This window comes from Epinephelus fuscoguttatus, linkage group LG18 (assembly GCF_011397635.1).
Source record: "Epinephelus fuscoguttatus linkage group LG18, E.fuscoguttatus.final_Chr_v1".
Classification (NCBI taxonomy): Eukaryota; Metazoa; Chordata; class Actinopteri; order Perciformes; family Serranidae; genus Epinephelus; species Epinephelus fuscoguttatus.
In genome coordinates, this window is record NC_064769.1 from 8,044,374 (window position 1) to 8,062,636 (window position 18,263).

The 18,263-nt window shown below is 39.2% G+C and overlaps 1 protein-coding gene across 1 annotated transcript in view; it reads left to right on the plus strand.

Annotated features, from left to right (window-relative positions):
• LOC125906339 (homer protein homolog 1-like) overlaps positions 1-15,162 on the plus strand; it is a 39,933-nt gene extending 24,771 nt beyond the window's left edge. The window contains exons 3-9 of the mRNA XM_049604945.1: positions 2,356-2,487; positions 3,885-3,977; positions 7,551-7,693; positions 11,136-11,295; positions 11,380-11,490; positions 11,574-11,654; positions 13,471-15,162. Coding sequence (XP_049460902.1) covers positions 2,356-2,487; positions 3,885-3,977; positions 7,551-7,693; positions 11,136-11,295; positions 11,380-11,490; positions 11,574-11,654; positions 13,471-13,659 — 909 coding nt within the window. The 3' untranslated portion in view covers positions 13,660-15,162. The remainder of the gene's footprint in view (positions 1-2,355; positions 2,488-3,884; positions 3,978-7,550; positions 7,694-11,135; positions 11,296-11,379; positions 11,491-11,573; positions 11,655-13,470) is intronic.
• The last annotated feature ends 3,101 nt before the right edge of the window (positions 15,163-18,263 follow it).

An 18,263-nucleotide genomic window follows, 5' to 3' on the forward strand; every position in this document is an offset into this window, starting at 1 on the left:
GTACCGTTCATAACTGAACCGATATGGTACCGGTACCGGTATGTGGAATTCGGTACCGGTACCAAACGGTACCTTATTTCTGTACTTTTTAACCCTTTGGGCCCTAGGCCTTTTTGGGGTATTTTTTACTGCCTTTACTTTTAAGCTCATATCACAGTCATTATAAAGGCTACATACACATGCTATATCTTGTTTGTTTTTTTCAGGACAATCTGGGCTAACCAGATTTGCCATCATTTCATGTCCTTCTATGTGCCTGTATTTTATATTAATTTTTATATCAATGAAAAAAACAAATCTGTGTGCCTAAATTCTTACATTTTTACATGTATCTCAGCATAGCAAGTTGGAAGTTGACATATTCTGCCATATATGAAGAGGGGAGACTCTCTGGAATCTGGCAGTATAAGAACCATGATGCTGGGACATTCTGTCACTTCTCAGCTGTCCAAAACATGTGGTTTGTGCCAGGCGGACATGTTTGCCAGTATTTTTTCATTATTGCAAGAAATTCCATTGACTCATTCACAAGTCAAAAATGTGTTTTATCTGAAAGAAACATGCAATATTTACATCTAAGATCATAGAAAAATAGTCAACCAAGTGCAATGATGTCCTCCAAGATAATATTTGTTTTTCAGTTTCAGTTATATATTGGGGGGACATTTTGGGCATTGGTGGGGGGGCACGTGTCCCCCTCAATGTAAATGGTGACTACGGCCCTGTCAGCATGCATTATTAGGCCTCAGTTGTCTGGGTGCACAAAGGTGAAGTGGCTGGTCTTGTCATACAAAGTTTGATGGAGTGTCAACTGGACAATACGGAGATATTTGCATCTTGAAAGCCGGACTACAAATGTGGATAGACAGGGAGAAACACACGCAAGCCTAAGACGTGGTAAGATACGATATTCCTCACTATATGAAGTGACTGACAACAAGATCTGTGTAATGGATTGTAAAGAAATTTGTCAGGTTTTTATTTTATAGACAATTGATCTGGATTTATAGCGTGATGGGATGACAGCACAATGATGTGTGTGGTCCTGTGCTTTCATGTGATATGTGTGGCATTTCTGTGCGAGCCTGCGTTCGCGAGTAATCCATCCAACAGTAATGTGTGTGCAAAGCTGTATGAAAGCTCTGTTATACATCATTTTATTGAAACTTCATCAATTTTTTTCGCTGTGAAAACATTGGATTGCACTATGCGTCGTTCGGGCCCATAGTCTAAACTTCTCAGTTTCAACATTTTTTTGAGAACATTTAGGAACAGTGCTGCATGTTAACTTTTGTCTGCACATTTTTTTGGTCGCTCCGCCTCCACCTCAGGTACCGAAATTTGGCACCGATTCATTTTAAGTGAATCGGTACTCGGTAGTACCGACGTGAATCGGTACCAAGTACAAAAAGTACCGAGTTTCGGTACCCAACCCTAGTGTGCATATGGGCAGCAACTGCTTCATACCCCTACCGCTGTGCTGATACCCGCTTCCTCTATGCTGCCCTCCCCTCATTAAAATGACTGGAGGCAGTGATTTACCATGCAGTACTGTGAAAGCCCATTTAGAGTGACAGGAGAGGGTGGAGAGAGAAGGAGGATGACATGCAGCAAAGGGCTGCTGGTTGGAATCAAACCTGGGCTGTTGGTAATGACTAAGCTTATGTGATGCACACACTCCACCTGCAGAGTCAGAGGTCGCCCCAGATTAGACATTTTCAGTGGGTGTTAGAGTTCGTCTTTAAAGATATGTGATATAAAGGTCTGAACTCAGGGTCCTCTTACTCACTTGTTCTGGAGCTTTTGACCATGTTTTCATTTACTGTTTCCTCAAGCTCAACTTCTAAGCAGATGAAAAGCACTGGAAGAAAGCTTGGATATCTACAGTGTCATGGCAGATAAGAAAAGTAAATCTGCTGACGAGAGTCAGTTAAAAGCTTCAGAAAAGTAAGTTGGCAGACCTTGAGTTGAGATCTGTTTCTAATGTCAAGAATAAACTCTTAAAGGCATCTTAATGGTAAATTTTATTTTTTTCTCATGACCATCAGTGCTCGCCTCTCTTCCAGCTCTGCCAGTGAGTCCTCCCACACTGATCAATAACATGACAGGCAGCTGGACTCACTTAAGAACTCTTCATTGACTACTTCCTGTTTACCAAACAGTGCAAATACAAACCCCAGTCTATACATGACACACACACACTCACACTACCACCACGTCCCAGTAGATGTCACGACATTTAGCTGCTCTCACCAAAAGACAGCTGGCCCCACTAACAGCTGTTAACTAAATAAATGGGGCTTCAACAAACAAAATTTTCATTTTAACTTTTTGAATGTATTTTTTCCTCCACAGGCCATTATCAACAGCACCATCACCCCCAATATGACATTCACCAAGACGTCGCAAAAGTTTGGACAGTGGGCCGACAGTCGGGCAAACACAGTCTACGGCCTCGGCTTCTCATCTGAGAGCAACTTGGTAAAGGTGAGAACGTTTGGACCCACAGTGGAATCCATAAGGGTTTACCACAAAGCAAGCTGGACAGAGCCAGGATTTCTTTGCCTTAGCTGGATTGACAAAGCCTAAAAACCCAGTCAGACATAACAGGTGGTTATCAACTGCCTTTGTTAACCCAGGCCTTCTTCCTCAGGCTCTGTGCACACTCCTGAAAAAGAGGGTGTTTGGTTTGACTCTTGGATCGATCATGTGCCGCCTACTTAAGCCTATGAAGAATATGAAAAACTTATTACAGCAAAAACAACACTGTTGCTGCAAATAAGGCAAGAGAGGGATGCTCACAGAAAGTGAATATATTTATATTACCACTCTGTTTTTTCTCTAACATGACAGTTGCACATTCTACAGCTCTTAAACTTTACACTTGATGCAGCAGATTTAAATGTTACACTCAAGAACTGCACTTACATTGGCTATATTGACACTGACCCATAATGAAGGACGGATGGAAATCACTTAAGTTCTTGGCCAAATCAAGGTAAATTTATTTTATTGATCGGATTTTGTACGTGAGGATTTTATATGTGACAAATACCAGTAAACTAATCAGTTGTCTAATTGGTGTTCTATTAGTTGTAATACATCATATATACTAGCAGTGTTAAATGGACTTCAGCAAATCAAGACCAAACATAAAAACATAATTCAAAGTGGTAACGTTGTGGTTTGGTTTGAAGAAATTCTACCACATTTCATATGCAAGTAAAGGTCATCCTGATAAATAATATAGTGAACTATTAATGTATGCTACCTGTGATTGTATACAAGGTTTCTTTTAAAGCCAGCATGGACAAATGGACCACAAAACAATATCAACATATTAAGTAGTTCAGTGAAAGCAAGAACAACCTTGCAAGTAAAATAAACCATTTTTTTCTCAGATGTTTTGCATCATTACTGTGGCATTAATAACATGCAGCTCAACACGTTTGCATTTATAACATATTGCCTTAGCTGGAAATCTGTGTCGCTCTTAGAGAATATTGTCATGAAAAAGCCAATGCATCTATTTGGTCTTCAAACACTCTTCCTCTGATGTGAACCTCTCATAGTTCTGGCACCACAGTCCATGGGATTTTGCAACAGTGGTAACACCGATAGCTGATTTCAATGCAATACTCTGAACATAAATTGGTCTGGACAAGTGTAGACATGCAACATAAGTTACCATGGCAACCTAGACTGATTAAAGGAGAGCCACCTCTGTAACGCTGAAAACTCTGATTTTAGGCTTAATGTACCTTACCCAAAAAATCTTGCTTCCTAGTACACCCCTCTGATTTTGATCCAAGTGTGTATACTCTGTCTTGAAAACATGGAAGTTGTTGTTGAACTGTAGTGTAACTTGCTCCTGTTATTTTTAGTTTGCAGAAAAGTTTGCCGAGTTCAAGGAGGCAGCGCGGTTAGCAAAAGAGAAGTCTCAGGAGAAGATGGAGCTCACCAGCACTCCCTCTCAGGTATCAAACACCATCACCACCACTGCATCCTCTCGCATACTTTGAAGAAGTCAACCTCAAGGTTCAAGGTTTAACTTTATAGTCATTATATACAGTACAGGATTGCACAGTGAGACGCAGTTACAGCCCCCTCCATGCTGAACACACAGAAAACCTATACATAACAAATATTCAAATTAGAATAGAATGAAACAATGGAATAACCAATAAAACATAACATAGTATATACAAGTAGCACTAAAGGAAGGATTAAGAGAAACTAAATTACTGGTATATTTACAAGGAAGATAGACAGTTAGATGTACACACAGAGAATAAGTACAGTTAAACAACTTGACCATATAGACAGGATTCTGATTAAAAAGTGTTAAAGGTATACAATGCAGGAATTGTTCGTTACTGTTTGTAAACAGTATAACAAGTGAAAGTAAAAGCAAACCTCAGTTTTGTCCACTTGCCATTTTACCTTACTGTCTTTCAGTTTTTTAGGTGCTGTTGCTTACAGTCTGGCACCTGCTCACTACCTTTTTATGAAATCCCGACCTCACCTGCATGCTGTGCTTAGGAACATCACAAACACAGCAAAATAAGAAGAATATAGAGGCAGAGGGCAGAGTCTCTGCAGATAAATACACTGCCACTCACTTATGGTCGGTCAAAAGTGATGACTGAGAGGGATTGAGGGATTACTTTTGTATGAATTGATACTAGGGATGGGCATTTTAGGTAACTTCCAAGTTCGCCTACTTGTATTAAGATATTATAGAGAACTTAAATACTTGTAACAAAAAAATCTTATGTAAGAATAGGAACTTAAATTAAAAAGGAAGCAAGTGCAATTTAAAACAAATGTATTGAACAGCCAGACTTCAGTTAACCTATTAAACTATAATATCAAAAATCATATTCCAAAAACTTACTGTTGCTGCTTTTACATAGGTTTGATGCAGTGCTGTCTCCGGATTCTGGAGCCTCAAGAACACTTTGAGGGAATTTCTCAACTCAACAATGAACCGATTAGAATTTGGTGGTCAAAGGTCAAGGTCACTTTGACCTCACAAAACATGTTTGGCCATAACTCCAGAATTCATATGCTACTCATGACAAAATTTCACACGTGTTCAATTTGATATAATGATAAAGTGTTGAAAATTTATGTCCTAAAGGTCAAAGGTCAGCTTTACTGTGACATCATAATGTTCTGCAGAAACACTTTTCTGGCCACTACTAAACGTCATAACTCAGGAACAGACGGGGAGACATTTGGTCAGATGCTGAATTTGTGACACTAATCTTGATTGTCCACCTTGAAACTGTGCTGATTGTATAGATCTTCTGTGCTGCTGGGGGAAAAGATGTATGTGAAGCACCTACATTTTCACAGACATGGGTGTAAACTTTAAGCGCAACTTGACCGGTGCGCGGAGGCATAAAACCACAAGGTGGTTTTTTGTTTTTGTTTTTGTTTGTTTTATGAAATCCTGCAAAGTATACCTGTAAGGATGGCAATCTCATGGTAGTTTATAGATGTAGATGTTTTTAGAGTTGGGAAATAAAGCAACCTGCTAGAAACAAGTACTTTTTGGGGGTACATTTGTATGCAGCACTCATCCTCATATTACCATAACTGTTTTACCACATAGCTCACATTGATAGACATCTGTTGACACTAGTTAGCTAACATGACAGTTTCTAGTAAGAACTAGCAGGTAGTGGAATTGATAATGCAAACCAACAGTACACAAAGTTACTCTACAGGTAGGGAGAAATGGCCTGTGTGTGATGGGTTGAAGCACTCATACAAGCAAATTTATCTTAAATTTAAGTTAAAAGCACAGACATTCTGGGTGTCATATTAGTAATGTCAGAATGTATGAACTTACTGCTGTTAACTATCAAAATAGAGTCAGATGTCTCACATTTGTGCAGAAGCGCATGAACTTCAACTCATAACAAACTATGGCAATACAGGGTTCAACACAACATTATGACCTGTATAGGATCATGAAAAGAAATTCATGGGACTGACCAGTGTCTAGATGCTAAAAGCAAATTCTGCACTCTGATGCCAACAGGGAGGTTTTCTTCATGAGATTTTTAAGCCTTTACTTTCTGTGTTTTGTACAGTTTAAAGCACAAAACTCTTCATTTTAATCTCCTTATAATCTCCCAGTCATTCTTGTTTAATGTGTTTTACAGTGTGAGTATGTTTTCTGTTGAGAATCAGTGTTAATGTAATGTAAATATGTTAATAATGTTGGTAACGAACCCCATGCGACACCAAAGCCAACCTAGAAGAATTAGAAATTGATGAGAAATTAATGCAATCCTGTACTAAGCTGTTTTATGTTTCACTCAGCATTATGCTCACATTAAAGCCACTAAGCTAACACCTTGTGGCTTGTTTTACCTCCCCATGAATCTCCCTCAGGGTGGCGCTGTAAAAAGGAATGTGTTGTCAGTCAACAAACCTGGTAAAAAGAAGGTAAAAAAGAAATGGAAAGAATTTTTTACCTGCCCCCGATGGCCCTTTTCCCCCTACTTTTACCCCCCCAGTTAATGAAGCAAACTCTCCTCAGGTGTTTCCCTTGCAGCAGTCTTGCAAAAAAAAAAAAGAATTATTCTCTAAACAGTGAGAGCACAGTGATGGATTTCTGCATATCAGTAAAGCCAAGTCTTATCACTTTACTCATTTTTTTTCAGCAGAAACCGGTTATCAGTCTTTAACAACATTGTCTATCATCCTTATGTCAGACTAACAGCCAAAGGAACCCCGTCTCTGTGAATTTATCCCACATATCCCTCCAGTTCTCCTTTCATGCTCTCAAAAAGTGACAGTCTGCTACAATTAGGGATGTTTGAGCAGTGCCGATCACAAATGACAATGATTATAAGACATTGATAAATGAAAAGGAGACATAGTTCTGAAATATGTTTATGGAAATATGTCTGATCTCCAGCAACCAGCACCTCAGGCACAAAAAGGGTTTGTAAGCTTTTAGCATCCCTAACTCCATTTCAACAGAAAATACTGTTAGTTTTTGAGAGCACGGAATCATTAACTCTTTATTGATATTTGATTTGTTTGTGTGTCTTAATCCACATTTATATGAATAGTTCAGCCATTCAGGAAATATGTTTGTCTTCTTGCCAAGAGTTAGATAAGAAGATTGATACTGCTCCCTGTGCATTAAATATGAAGCTACAGTCAGCAGCCAGTTAGCTTAAGTTAGCATTAAGATTGGAAAGAAGGGTAAACAGCTTGCCTGGCACTATCCAAAGGTAACAAAATCCACCTACCAGCACCTCTAAAGTTGACTCATGATCATGATATAAGTTTTTGGTTTAGTCTAGTAGGGGGACTTTGTTACCTTTGGACAGAGGCAGACTATCTGTATACCCGTTTCCAGTATTTATGCTAAGCTAAGCTAACTCTCTCCTGGCTGTAGCTTCATATTTAGTATCTTCTCGGCATGAAAGCAAATAAACTTCTCCCAAAATGTTGACCTGTTGCTTCAGTCTTTTTTTTTTCTAATAATATTTTTATGATGTTTCACCAATGTGTTGGAACAGGAGTCGGCCCCAGGTGACCTGCAGTCGCCCTTGACCTCAGAGAGCATCAATGGTACAGATGATGAGAGAGTCACACCAGACACACCTCAGCACACTGAACCTAGAGCAGAGCCTTCCCAGAATGCACTGCCCTTCTCACACAGGTAAACGGGAGCCAGGTTAACACAGAACAGATCCAGCCACAAGCAAGACAACCAAATATCACCCAATATCGTCTTTCTCATACATATATGTCTATATATATATATATATATATATATATATATATATACAGTACAGGCCAAAAGTTTGGACACACCTTCTCATTCAATGCGTTTTCTTTATTTTCATGACTATTTACATTGTAGATTCTCACTGAAGGCATCAAAACTATGAAAGAACACATGTGGAGTTATGTACTTAACAAAAAAAGGTGAAATAACTGAAAACATGTTTTATATTCTAGTTTCTTCAAAATAGCCATCCTTTGCTCTGATTACTGCTTTGCACACTCTTGGCATTCTCTCCATGAGCTTCAAGAGGTAGTCACCTGAAATGGTTTCCACTTCACAGGTGTGCCTTATCAGGGTTAATTAGTGGAATTTCTTGCTTTATCAATGGGGTTGGGACCATCAGTTGTGTTGTGCAGAAGTCAGGTTAATACACAGCCGACAGCCCTATTGGACAACTGTTAAAATTCATATTATGGCAAGAACCAATCAGCTAACTAAAGAAAAACAAGTGGCCATCATCACTTCAAGAAATGAAGGTCAGTCAGTCCGGAAAATTGCAAAAACTTTAAATGTGTCCCCAAGTGGAGTTGCAAAAACCATCAAGCGCTACAACGAAACTGGCACACATGAGGACCGACCCAGGAAAGGAAGACCAAGAGTCACCTCTGCTTCTGAGGATAAGTTCATCCGAGTCACCAGCCTCAGAAATCGCAAGTTAACAGCAGCTCAGATCAGAGACCAGATGAATGCCACACAGAGTTCTAGCAGCAGACCCATCTCTAGAACAACTGTTAAGAGGAGACTGCGAATCAGGCCTTCATGGTCAAATAGCTGCTAGGAAACCACTGCTAAGGAGAGGCAACAAGCAGAAGAGATTTGTTTGGGCCAAGAAACACAAGGAATGGACATTAGACCAGTGGAAATCTGTGCTTTGGTCTGATGAGTCCAAATTTGAGATCTTTGGTTCCAACCGCCGTGTCTTTGTGAGACGAGAGAAAAGGTGAACGGATGGATTCCACATGCCTGGTTCCCACTGTGAAGCATGGAGGAGGAGGTGTGATGGTGTGGGGTGTTTTGCTGGTGACACTGTTGGGGATTTATTCAAAATTGAAGGCACACTGAACCAGCATGGCTACCACAGCATCCTGCAGCGACATGCCATCCCATCCGCTGCGTTTAGTTGACGATCATTTATTTTTCAACAGGACAATGACCCCAAACACACCTCCAGGCTGTGTAAGGGCTATTTGACCAAGAAGGAGAGTGATGGAGTGCTGCGGCAGATGACCTGGCCTCCACAGTCACCGGACCTGAACCCAATCGAGATGGTTTGGGGTGAGCTGGACCGCAGAGTGAAGGCAAAGGGGCCAACAAGTGCTAAACACCTCTGGGAACTCCTTCAAGACTGTTGGAAAACCATTTCAGGTGACTACCTCTTGAAGCTCATGGAGAGAATGCCAAGAGTGTGCAAAGCAGTAATCAGAGCAAAGGGTGGCTATTTTGAAGAAACTAGAATATAAAACATGTTTTCAGTTATTTCACCTTTTTTTGTTAAGTACATAACTCCACATGTGTTCATTCATAGTTTTGATGCCTTCAGTGAGAATCTACAATGTAAATAGTCATGAAAATAAAGAAAACGCATTGAATGAGAAGGTGTGTCCAAACTTTTGGCCTGTACTGTATATACACTGCCTGGCCAAAAAAAAAGTTACCACCAAAAAAAAAGGTCATACACTCTAATATTTCGTTGGACCGCCTTTAGCTTTGATTACGGCACGCATTCGCTGTGGCATTGTTTCGATGAGCTTCTGCAATGTCACAAGATTTATTTCCATCCAGTGTTGCATTAATTTTTCACCAAGATCTTGCATTGATGATGGTAGAGTCTGACCGCTGCGCAAAGCCTTCTCCAGCACATCCCAAAGATTCTCAATGGGGTTAAGGTCTGGACTCTGTGGTGGCCAATCCATGTGTGAAAATGATATCTCATGCTCCCTGAACCAGTCTTTCACAATTTGAGCCTCTCGTCTGATGTCAGCTGGGATAGGCTGACGTGACATGTAGCTGAGACGGCTGCCATAGCTGCAGACCACTGCTCAAGGCCAACAAACAATAAAACTGGTTGTGTTTTAGTGTGTCATTGCTGTGTTTCCAGCAGCTTTTTAGCCACCAAGCATGAGTATTTTGTAGTGACCTGTTGGTGTTGGTGTTATGACCCAGCTCATAAAGGGAAGGTGAAACAATATAAATCAGACATTTTGGTGATGTTTTCTAACTATCCTGAATTGGTGAAAACAAAAACACAAATTAAACAGTAACCTTGCAACTAGTGTCTCTAACAAATCAAGATATGCTATGTTTTGAAAAACTTAAACCTGGCCCAGATCCCAAAATAGCTACACTAGTGCCTCAAAACAGTTTCAACAAAATACAAATCTACATCTTGACAATACCACTAAACATAATAGTGAGAGGCATGCTGGCGGGCGGAAGGCCAGGCATAAGTAGAGTCTTGGGGTCCTGCTGTCCCCATTGAAATAAATGGAGGAGCCAGAAGGCTGTCGCTCTAATCAGGATCTCCATCCAACGGAAAAGCTGACACCGTTAGAGTTTACTGAAACTTAGAATGCCAACATTTTTCCTGGTGATTGACAATTTTACCATGATTTTGGATCATATGATGATTTGGTGTTTTTAGAGGCTTTCATTGGTGGTATTTCACAGTAGAAATTTCCACTGTACATTTAGGAGGGGGGCTTAAAAAGACGGGCACTACAACAGAGTGTTTCAGACAGACGGTGAATACAAGTGTTCCAGTACAGACAGTACGAAGGAAGTGTTTTCTGAACATTACAGCATGTACACATTTTCAGGTAAAAACCAAGAATGCAAGTATGAATCAGAAAACAAGCATAACAGGTCCCCTTTAAATAACATTTTAATTGTTGACACCTCCATATTGTGAAATGATCACATTCAGGAGTGTAAATGAGAGAGTTACTTGTCTGCTCGCGACTCTCTTGAGTGCTGATTTAAAATGAAATTGGCACAGTGCAGCAAAGAGCGCTGCAGCTCATGTCGATTCATTCATTCATTATTAATCTGGTCCCCGGGCCTCTGGACAGCATTAAAGCATTACATTAAAACACTACGCATGCTTCCTATTAATTATAAACCACTAAATGAGTGGAGATAGTTTTGTCAGCTGTGCTTTAGGGGATATTAATGCAGCAGAAAAACTTTTTAAAAAGTTATAACCACGTAGAAATTAAAGTTTTCTAAAATGCTTTGCACATTGTTCTATTAAATGTTAAGGGACTTTGGTTGGTTTCAGCTTTTCTGATAGTCTTGTCTCTTCCTCACATCCCAGTTCATCCAGCATCAATAAGCACTGGGAGGCAGAGCTGGCGGCACTTAAGGGCAACAACGCCAAGCTGACGGCGGCTCTGCTCGAGTCCACGGCCAATGTCAAACAGTGGAAACAACAGCTGGCAGCCTATCAGGAAGAAGCTGAGAGGCTACACAAACGGGTATCACTGCTCAAATAAAATGATCTGATTTACTGAAAATAAATTTTGACCATGTTGTGAGGATTTTTTTGGTTTGTATTCCAGGTGACAGAGCTGGAGTGTGTGAGTGGCCAAACAACAGTGATCAAATCCCAAAAGACAGAACTCAACCAAACGATAGAAGAGCTGGAGTCGGCTCTGAAAGCCAAGGAGGAGGTATGTGGAGGAGTGTTTAGGTAGATGTGTTTGTGTACTGAGCAGTATTACACATCTTCAATATTTACTCTCTTTATTTCTAGGAGTTGGAGAGACTCAAAGCAGAAGTGGAGAGTGCCAACGAGTTTCAGTCTCAAAAAGACTCCCTTACACAGAAACTACAAGTGAGTAATGCAGGTGTACGCACAGTAACACCTGCAGCTGATTCAGGTCAGATTCCACAGACTGTAAATTAACTGCAAATTAAACTCAGACTCCAAATAAGGTGGATTTTTGATAGCTTCAATATTTCCCAGTTTCCCAGCAGAAGAGCTAACCATCCCACAAGTAGTAACGACAAAAAGATTTCACCAGAGTGACATTGATATGATGGGCGATATTAGTGTATTGTACATTTATCAGAATTTTCACGTGTGTCGCCCAAGTAACAAGACATTTCAGTACAGAAATGCAAAAGCAAGCTTTAGTTTATTCAGAAACAGTGTATTTATTACAGTTCTTTAAAGGAATGCTTCACTTCCCAAATGACTGTTTTTATATCAGTCACTCACCCCATGCTATGGTGATTTTGTGAAGAAAACTTTGATTTTCATGCATGCCTCCACATTGAAAGAAGAATCCAAGAACAGAGAAAATTCCGAATGAATTGAAGTCATAGGGGTCCATGTTCACCAACAGCAAAACTATATCAAAGTGTCCATTTACAAGCTCTCGCACAACTTGTGCAGTATTAGCCAGTCATATGCTCAGTACTTCCCAAACAGAGAGCCTTTTCCGATGGTGAACTGAAGTAAAAGTGGAACTTACCTATGCTTTCCTCAGAGCCAGACCCCATTGACAAAAGCATTATTTTTATCTTGCTGAACACAGGAGCTGCTGGTCTACTCCTGCCTTGATCAGTTAGTTTGTCTTGGCTATTGTGTGACTTCGGTGTTTTAAAAAATTAGTTTGGCTTCACCAAAGTCATACAATTACACAAACAAACTTCTGATTAAGGCAGTGGTAGACCAGCAGCTCCCATGTACAGCAAGGTGAAATTACAGTCTGGTTTTGAAGAGAGCATAGATAAGTTTCACTTTCAGGTCAATTCCCAGAGGGAAAGAGCTGTCTGTTTGGGAAGTACCGAGCATATGACTGGATAAATGAGACTTGGAATAAACTGCGTGAGTTGAGTGAGAGTTTAACAGATGTTTTGATATAGTTTTTCTGTTGTTTAACACAGACCTCTATTTCTGGATTTTTTATTCACCAGAATAAACGTGAGAAAAACAAAGTTTTCTTCAACGTCAAAAGGTGGTGAGAAATGGATATAGAAATGGTCATTTTAACACTCTATATCAACATTGGAAAAATCCAGTATTAGTAGGGGCGATAGTTGTCATATCTTCCTGCCAACATGGCATGAATGCAGCATTTCCCGCTAAAAAAAATCAGACGTGCCTTAGTTTAGAGTTTATGTTCAGACAGGACGCTTACCTCATTGTTTTAACCATTTATTGCAGTAGTATGCATTTCAGTTTGCTGGTGCAGCTTCCACAGTTACTCTTTTTCAGTATAAAATTTCCTTCATACAGCATTTCCCTATTGAGCTGCAGTGGAATGACAGTTACAAAAAGAGGGAATTTTGTGCTATAAACATATACCTTTGGAGGACTTGTCTAATTCAGACTGCTGACGCCTCATATCGGCTTTAGGTAAATGTTATTTTAATATATTTTTGAACAAAACTGGGGCTGTGGATTTTGTCCCTCATCATTTACACTAAAAGCACATCAGGAAGAGATCTGTTAGTTTGAGTTTTTAATGGTGAGTATAAACAGGAGGAGTGATTAGAGCTATCAGAATTGTTTCAGTGCATTGTTTCCACACATTTTACACGACTGTGAAAATGTGAAAAAAAAAAAGTTGATCAAAACTTTGGATGGTTTAAGAGTTTGAGAACCACTGTTTAAATAAACTGATGATCTTGTTTGTCTTCAGGACACGGAGTCGAGGAACCAGACATTGGAGGCCCAGCTGAGCGATCTGGAGCAGCGTCTAGAGAGCAACCAGCAGGAGAGGGAAGCCTTCCGCAAGAGCCTGCGCTCGCTGCTGGAGCTGCTGGACGGCAAGATTTTCGAGCTGACAGAGCTGCGAGACACGCTGGGTAAGCTCATCGAGGGCAGCTAAAGAGGCGAATTCACCGTCACCAACAGCACCACCAACACCACAGCCAGCGCTCAGAGGAGAAACCACCTGCATGTTGGCACATCATCACCGACATGTAACTTGAAATTAATTTCCCACATGTATACGTGTAAAGGTTTACACACAACTTTATGCATTAACGGTACACACATTTTTTGCTACAGTACACGTTTACAAACAAGCTAAGTGAAAGAGGCTTTGCTTGGACCATGCCTTTCCTCCGCTCCACTCTGGAATATTCTTGACTTTCTTAACTACACGAGAAACTCTGAATGAATCAGATTTTTTTTGGTTTGTTTCTTGAAAATCATTCCGTTTGTGAGGAAATTTTTTGTTTTTGCTCCAGCAATCACGCAGACTTTAATTAATAAAAGACAAGCTGCGTTTTTCTTTTCTCGAGCTTCGCTTTGGTGCATTCTGCAGTCACCTGGAGCGGGTGATTTTTCTCTCCCATCTTCTTTAATTCATCGTCAGCCAAATGAACACTTGGAGTCAGATGAGAAGGACTCGAGCTTTTCCTACACTCTGATTAATTTTTAGTTATTTGAACTCTGGAGGGTGTCGGGTCGCTTTCGAATGTCATAAAGAGACAAACGTTCCTCCTGTGATTGAAATCCACCGAGGGACTGCCAAAAAAACAAAAGGCCAGAGAGGACTTTGTCTTATATTCTTATACAATATATGAGCAATACAAAAAAGGGAGCATCAGAGGGTAAATAAACACTTTCCACTCTCACTTTCAGGTAATTTTACTCCTCTCTTGAATATGTTTAGTCCACAGGCGAGATTTTATTCACTTTCTTTCTATACACTTTTTTTAAAAGAATATAACAAATTCATAGTGCACTTGTAAAACTGGAGTTTGTGTGTATGAGTGAATCTTTCTTTCTCCTCTTGTTTCTGTTGCGACTTGAAGTGCAATGATTGAATCCTTTTTGTCTGTTAATTTATTACTTAACCGTGACTGAAAATGATGATGAAAGTTGTACAAAAGCAAAGATCTTTATTTACATCTTGTTTTCACTTAATCTTTTTTTATTGTCTGGTACATGGCTGTCGAGGTAGTTTTCTTTCCTTTTTGAAAAACTGGCAATATTTTTGAACTATTTATGAAAAAGGAAATGAGAATATAAAGAAGGCGATGGCAGGTTGGATTTGCAGAGAATCTTTTCTTTTGCCAAATAACGTTTTCCTGTACAGATTTGAATTTTTGCTGATGTTGCCTTTGGTACAGAGATGCATCAACGGTAGCTGACTAGTGGTACTTTATTTTTTGTGGGATTTACTATTGCCAAAAATTCAGCAATGCTAAGAGGAATAGTATATACACCTGAAGAACACTATTTAAGGGCTTGTTGTTGGTTCGGGTACATTTGGGAGACTTGAATGATTTTAGCGGTGACTTTATCATGATGAGTATTACAGCTTGAAAGGGAAAAAAAACATTTGAATAAGACTTTTAAATGTTGATTATACCACATGCTTCAAAACACAAATTGTAATTTTGAGTTTATAGTAAAACAAAACCAAATGAAAATCATGCAGTCGTGTCGTTCTTTCACAGTTAGCACTCTGATCATGTTGCACATTGGCTTCCAGTGGTAGAAGAAGTATTCAGAGATTTTAAAATTAAAAGTAGCAATACTACAGTGTAAAAATACTCAGAATACTCTACTTTCAAATAAAGATCCTGCTTTAAAAGATTCAGTAAAAATACAAAAAAATATTGGCATCAAAATATACTTATATTACAAAAAGTAAAGTTGGTTAGGCTCAATCTATAACAATATACTGCAAAGTAAGGAGTTTTATCTTTTGACAAATGCATTAATTAACATATTTGCTTATAACTACATTAGATTATGTACAGCTGTGACCGCATTACAGTTTCAGTATTACTGAGACAATTAGTCGCCTATTGTGAAATGGGACGCAGAGCTAAAAAGGGCAACCGCCAACTGAAGCCCAAATAATTTGTCATCCACCAGGATGAGGATAGTCAGAGGTAAAAATACCAGCATTACGTTTTTGGGTTCTCCATCTGTCCCATTCTTGCAAACAAACTATCTCAATACATTGAGAAATTAAATTTGCCACATTCTCTTGGACTTAACCATGAACTGATTAGATTTCGGTGGTCTAAGGTCACAGTGACCTCACAAAACCTTTTTGGCCATAGCTTCAAATTTCATATGGTAATTACGGCAAAATTTCACATAAATGTCTAATGAGATAAAAAGTTGTGTGATGTGATGACATTTTATATTCAAAAACACTTTTCTGGCCATTACTCAATGTCATAACTCAGGAACAGAAGGGGAGACGTTTGGTCACATATTGAGTTGGTGTCACAGCAGTTACAGCCGTGTCTGGAGGCATTATGTTTTGGGGTTGTCTGTCCGTCCATCTCCACCTTGAGGGAATTTCTTAAGATTTGGCACAAATGTTCACTTGGACTCAATGATGAACTGATTAGATTTTGGTAGTCAAAGGTCAAGGTCACTGTGACCTTGCATCCATCTCATTTTTGTGAACATGATATCTTGAGAAGGTCTAGAGGGAGTTTCCTCAAATTTGTCACAAACGTCCACTTGGACTCAGCAATGAACTGATTAGAATTTAGTGTTCAAAGGTCAATGTTCAAGGTCACTGTGACCTCACAAAACATGTTTTTGGCCATAACTCAAGAATTCATACATACATTTGACAAAATTTGACAGAAATATCTTACAGGATAAAATGAAGTGATGACATTTTATATCCAAAAGGTCAAAGGTCAGCTTCACTGTGACATCAAAATGTTCTGCAAAACACTTTTCTGGCAATGAATTCAATGTCAAAATGTATAATAGAAGGGGAAACATTTGGTCAGATACTGAATTGGTGACAGCAATCTTGGGTGTCCATGGTGAAACTGCTGACTATATAGATCTGTGCTGCTGGGCTGGACGATGTGTGTGAAACATCCATGTTTTGCCAAAAAATACACTTAACACTTAACAGATTCCTTTAAGTTCTTCACTACATGTATGTGTCAGGACAGACATGGAAGTAAACTGCAATATGACTGGTTGGCAGAGAATGTGCGAACATGAGGCAGTAATTATAGTTTGTTGCTGTGAGACGTTGCCAGGTATATGTAGTAACCATTTTATAAAAGCCACTTGAGGCTTTAGTTAACAGCGATCCAACAGTTAAGGGGTGTTGTGACTTGGTAGCCCAAGACTAAATTGCAGACGCTGATGCACTGCCTCCACTCACATACCCGGACATGGTGAACTGTCTCACTTTTTGACTGAGTGCATACACTTTGGTCAGAGAGATATCAGCACCGCCCCCTCACAAAATGGCACTCCCATCCCGCACGACCGGATGTACCTTCACATTTTTTACACGGGCTAAAAGTTGTGATTATTTTTGTTAAAGACTGATTCATTTGGTCTATAAAAGATTAGAAATAATGAAAAGTACCACTTAACACAATATCCTAGAGCACAAGGAGACGTCGTCAGATGTCTTTGTTTTTCCCAAACCGTCCAAAACCCAGTAATGTGCAATTTACTATAACGTAAGATAGTAATACATTATAGTTGAACATATAGAAACATACTATGTGCTACTGATGATTGCCACCTTGTGGACGGTTATTGATATAAGTGGTGCACAGATACTTTTATCACTTCGATAAAAGTGAAATCTGAGAAACTGGGATGGACATTTTTTCCAATGTTATTGTGAGGAAGACCAAACAATTGATCAGTAACTAAGTATCTAAGTAGCTAAGTATTGTACTGAAGTTCAGTTTTGAGGAACAGGTACTTGTAATTTATTTCTGTATTTCTATTTATGCTACTTAGTACTTTTACTCTACTACATTAAAACACCACAACATTTGTTTGATAACTTAAGTTACTTTGCATATTTTGATTATTAAAACAAATAATAATCAACAAGTAAATGATCACGTTATTATAGAATAAACCAACCAACTGTATATAAAGTAATTAAAATGAACTCCACCTTTACCAGCTGCAACATTAAACTAATGAACACATTAACGCACCAATTATTATAATCCAATAATATAACTTGCATTATTCTGAAATGGGCCATTCTGCACAATGAGGACTTTTACTCTTGGTATTTTAAATATATGTTAATGCTGTTACTTTTGTACTTTTAGTAAGTAAGATTTTGAATGCAGGACTTTTTACTTTGAACACAGTATTTACACTGTAGTATTTCTACTTTTACTCAAGTAAAACACTTAAGTATTTCTTTCACCACTGGTATTAATGAATGATAATGTTCAGCGTTAGTTTATTAGATGAGCTGAATATGCAAAAACAGTGGTAGCAGAAATTGCATGTTTAGCCTAGATTTATCAGATCTGTTGGGCAAGTATATGATTCACAGAAGGTGTGCCAGACTAGTTTACACATGAGGACAGTGTTTGCCCAGAAACAACCTGTTGACTATAACTAAAACCCTCCCCAACTCCTCCAGTCTTTGATTTCCCATGTAGTATCCCTGTCGTGCTGTGAGACAGACATAAACAGGTGTGGGGTCGACATTTTCATAGAGGT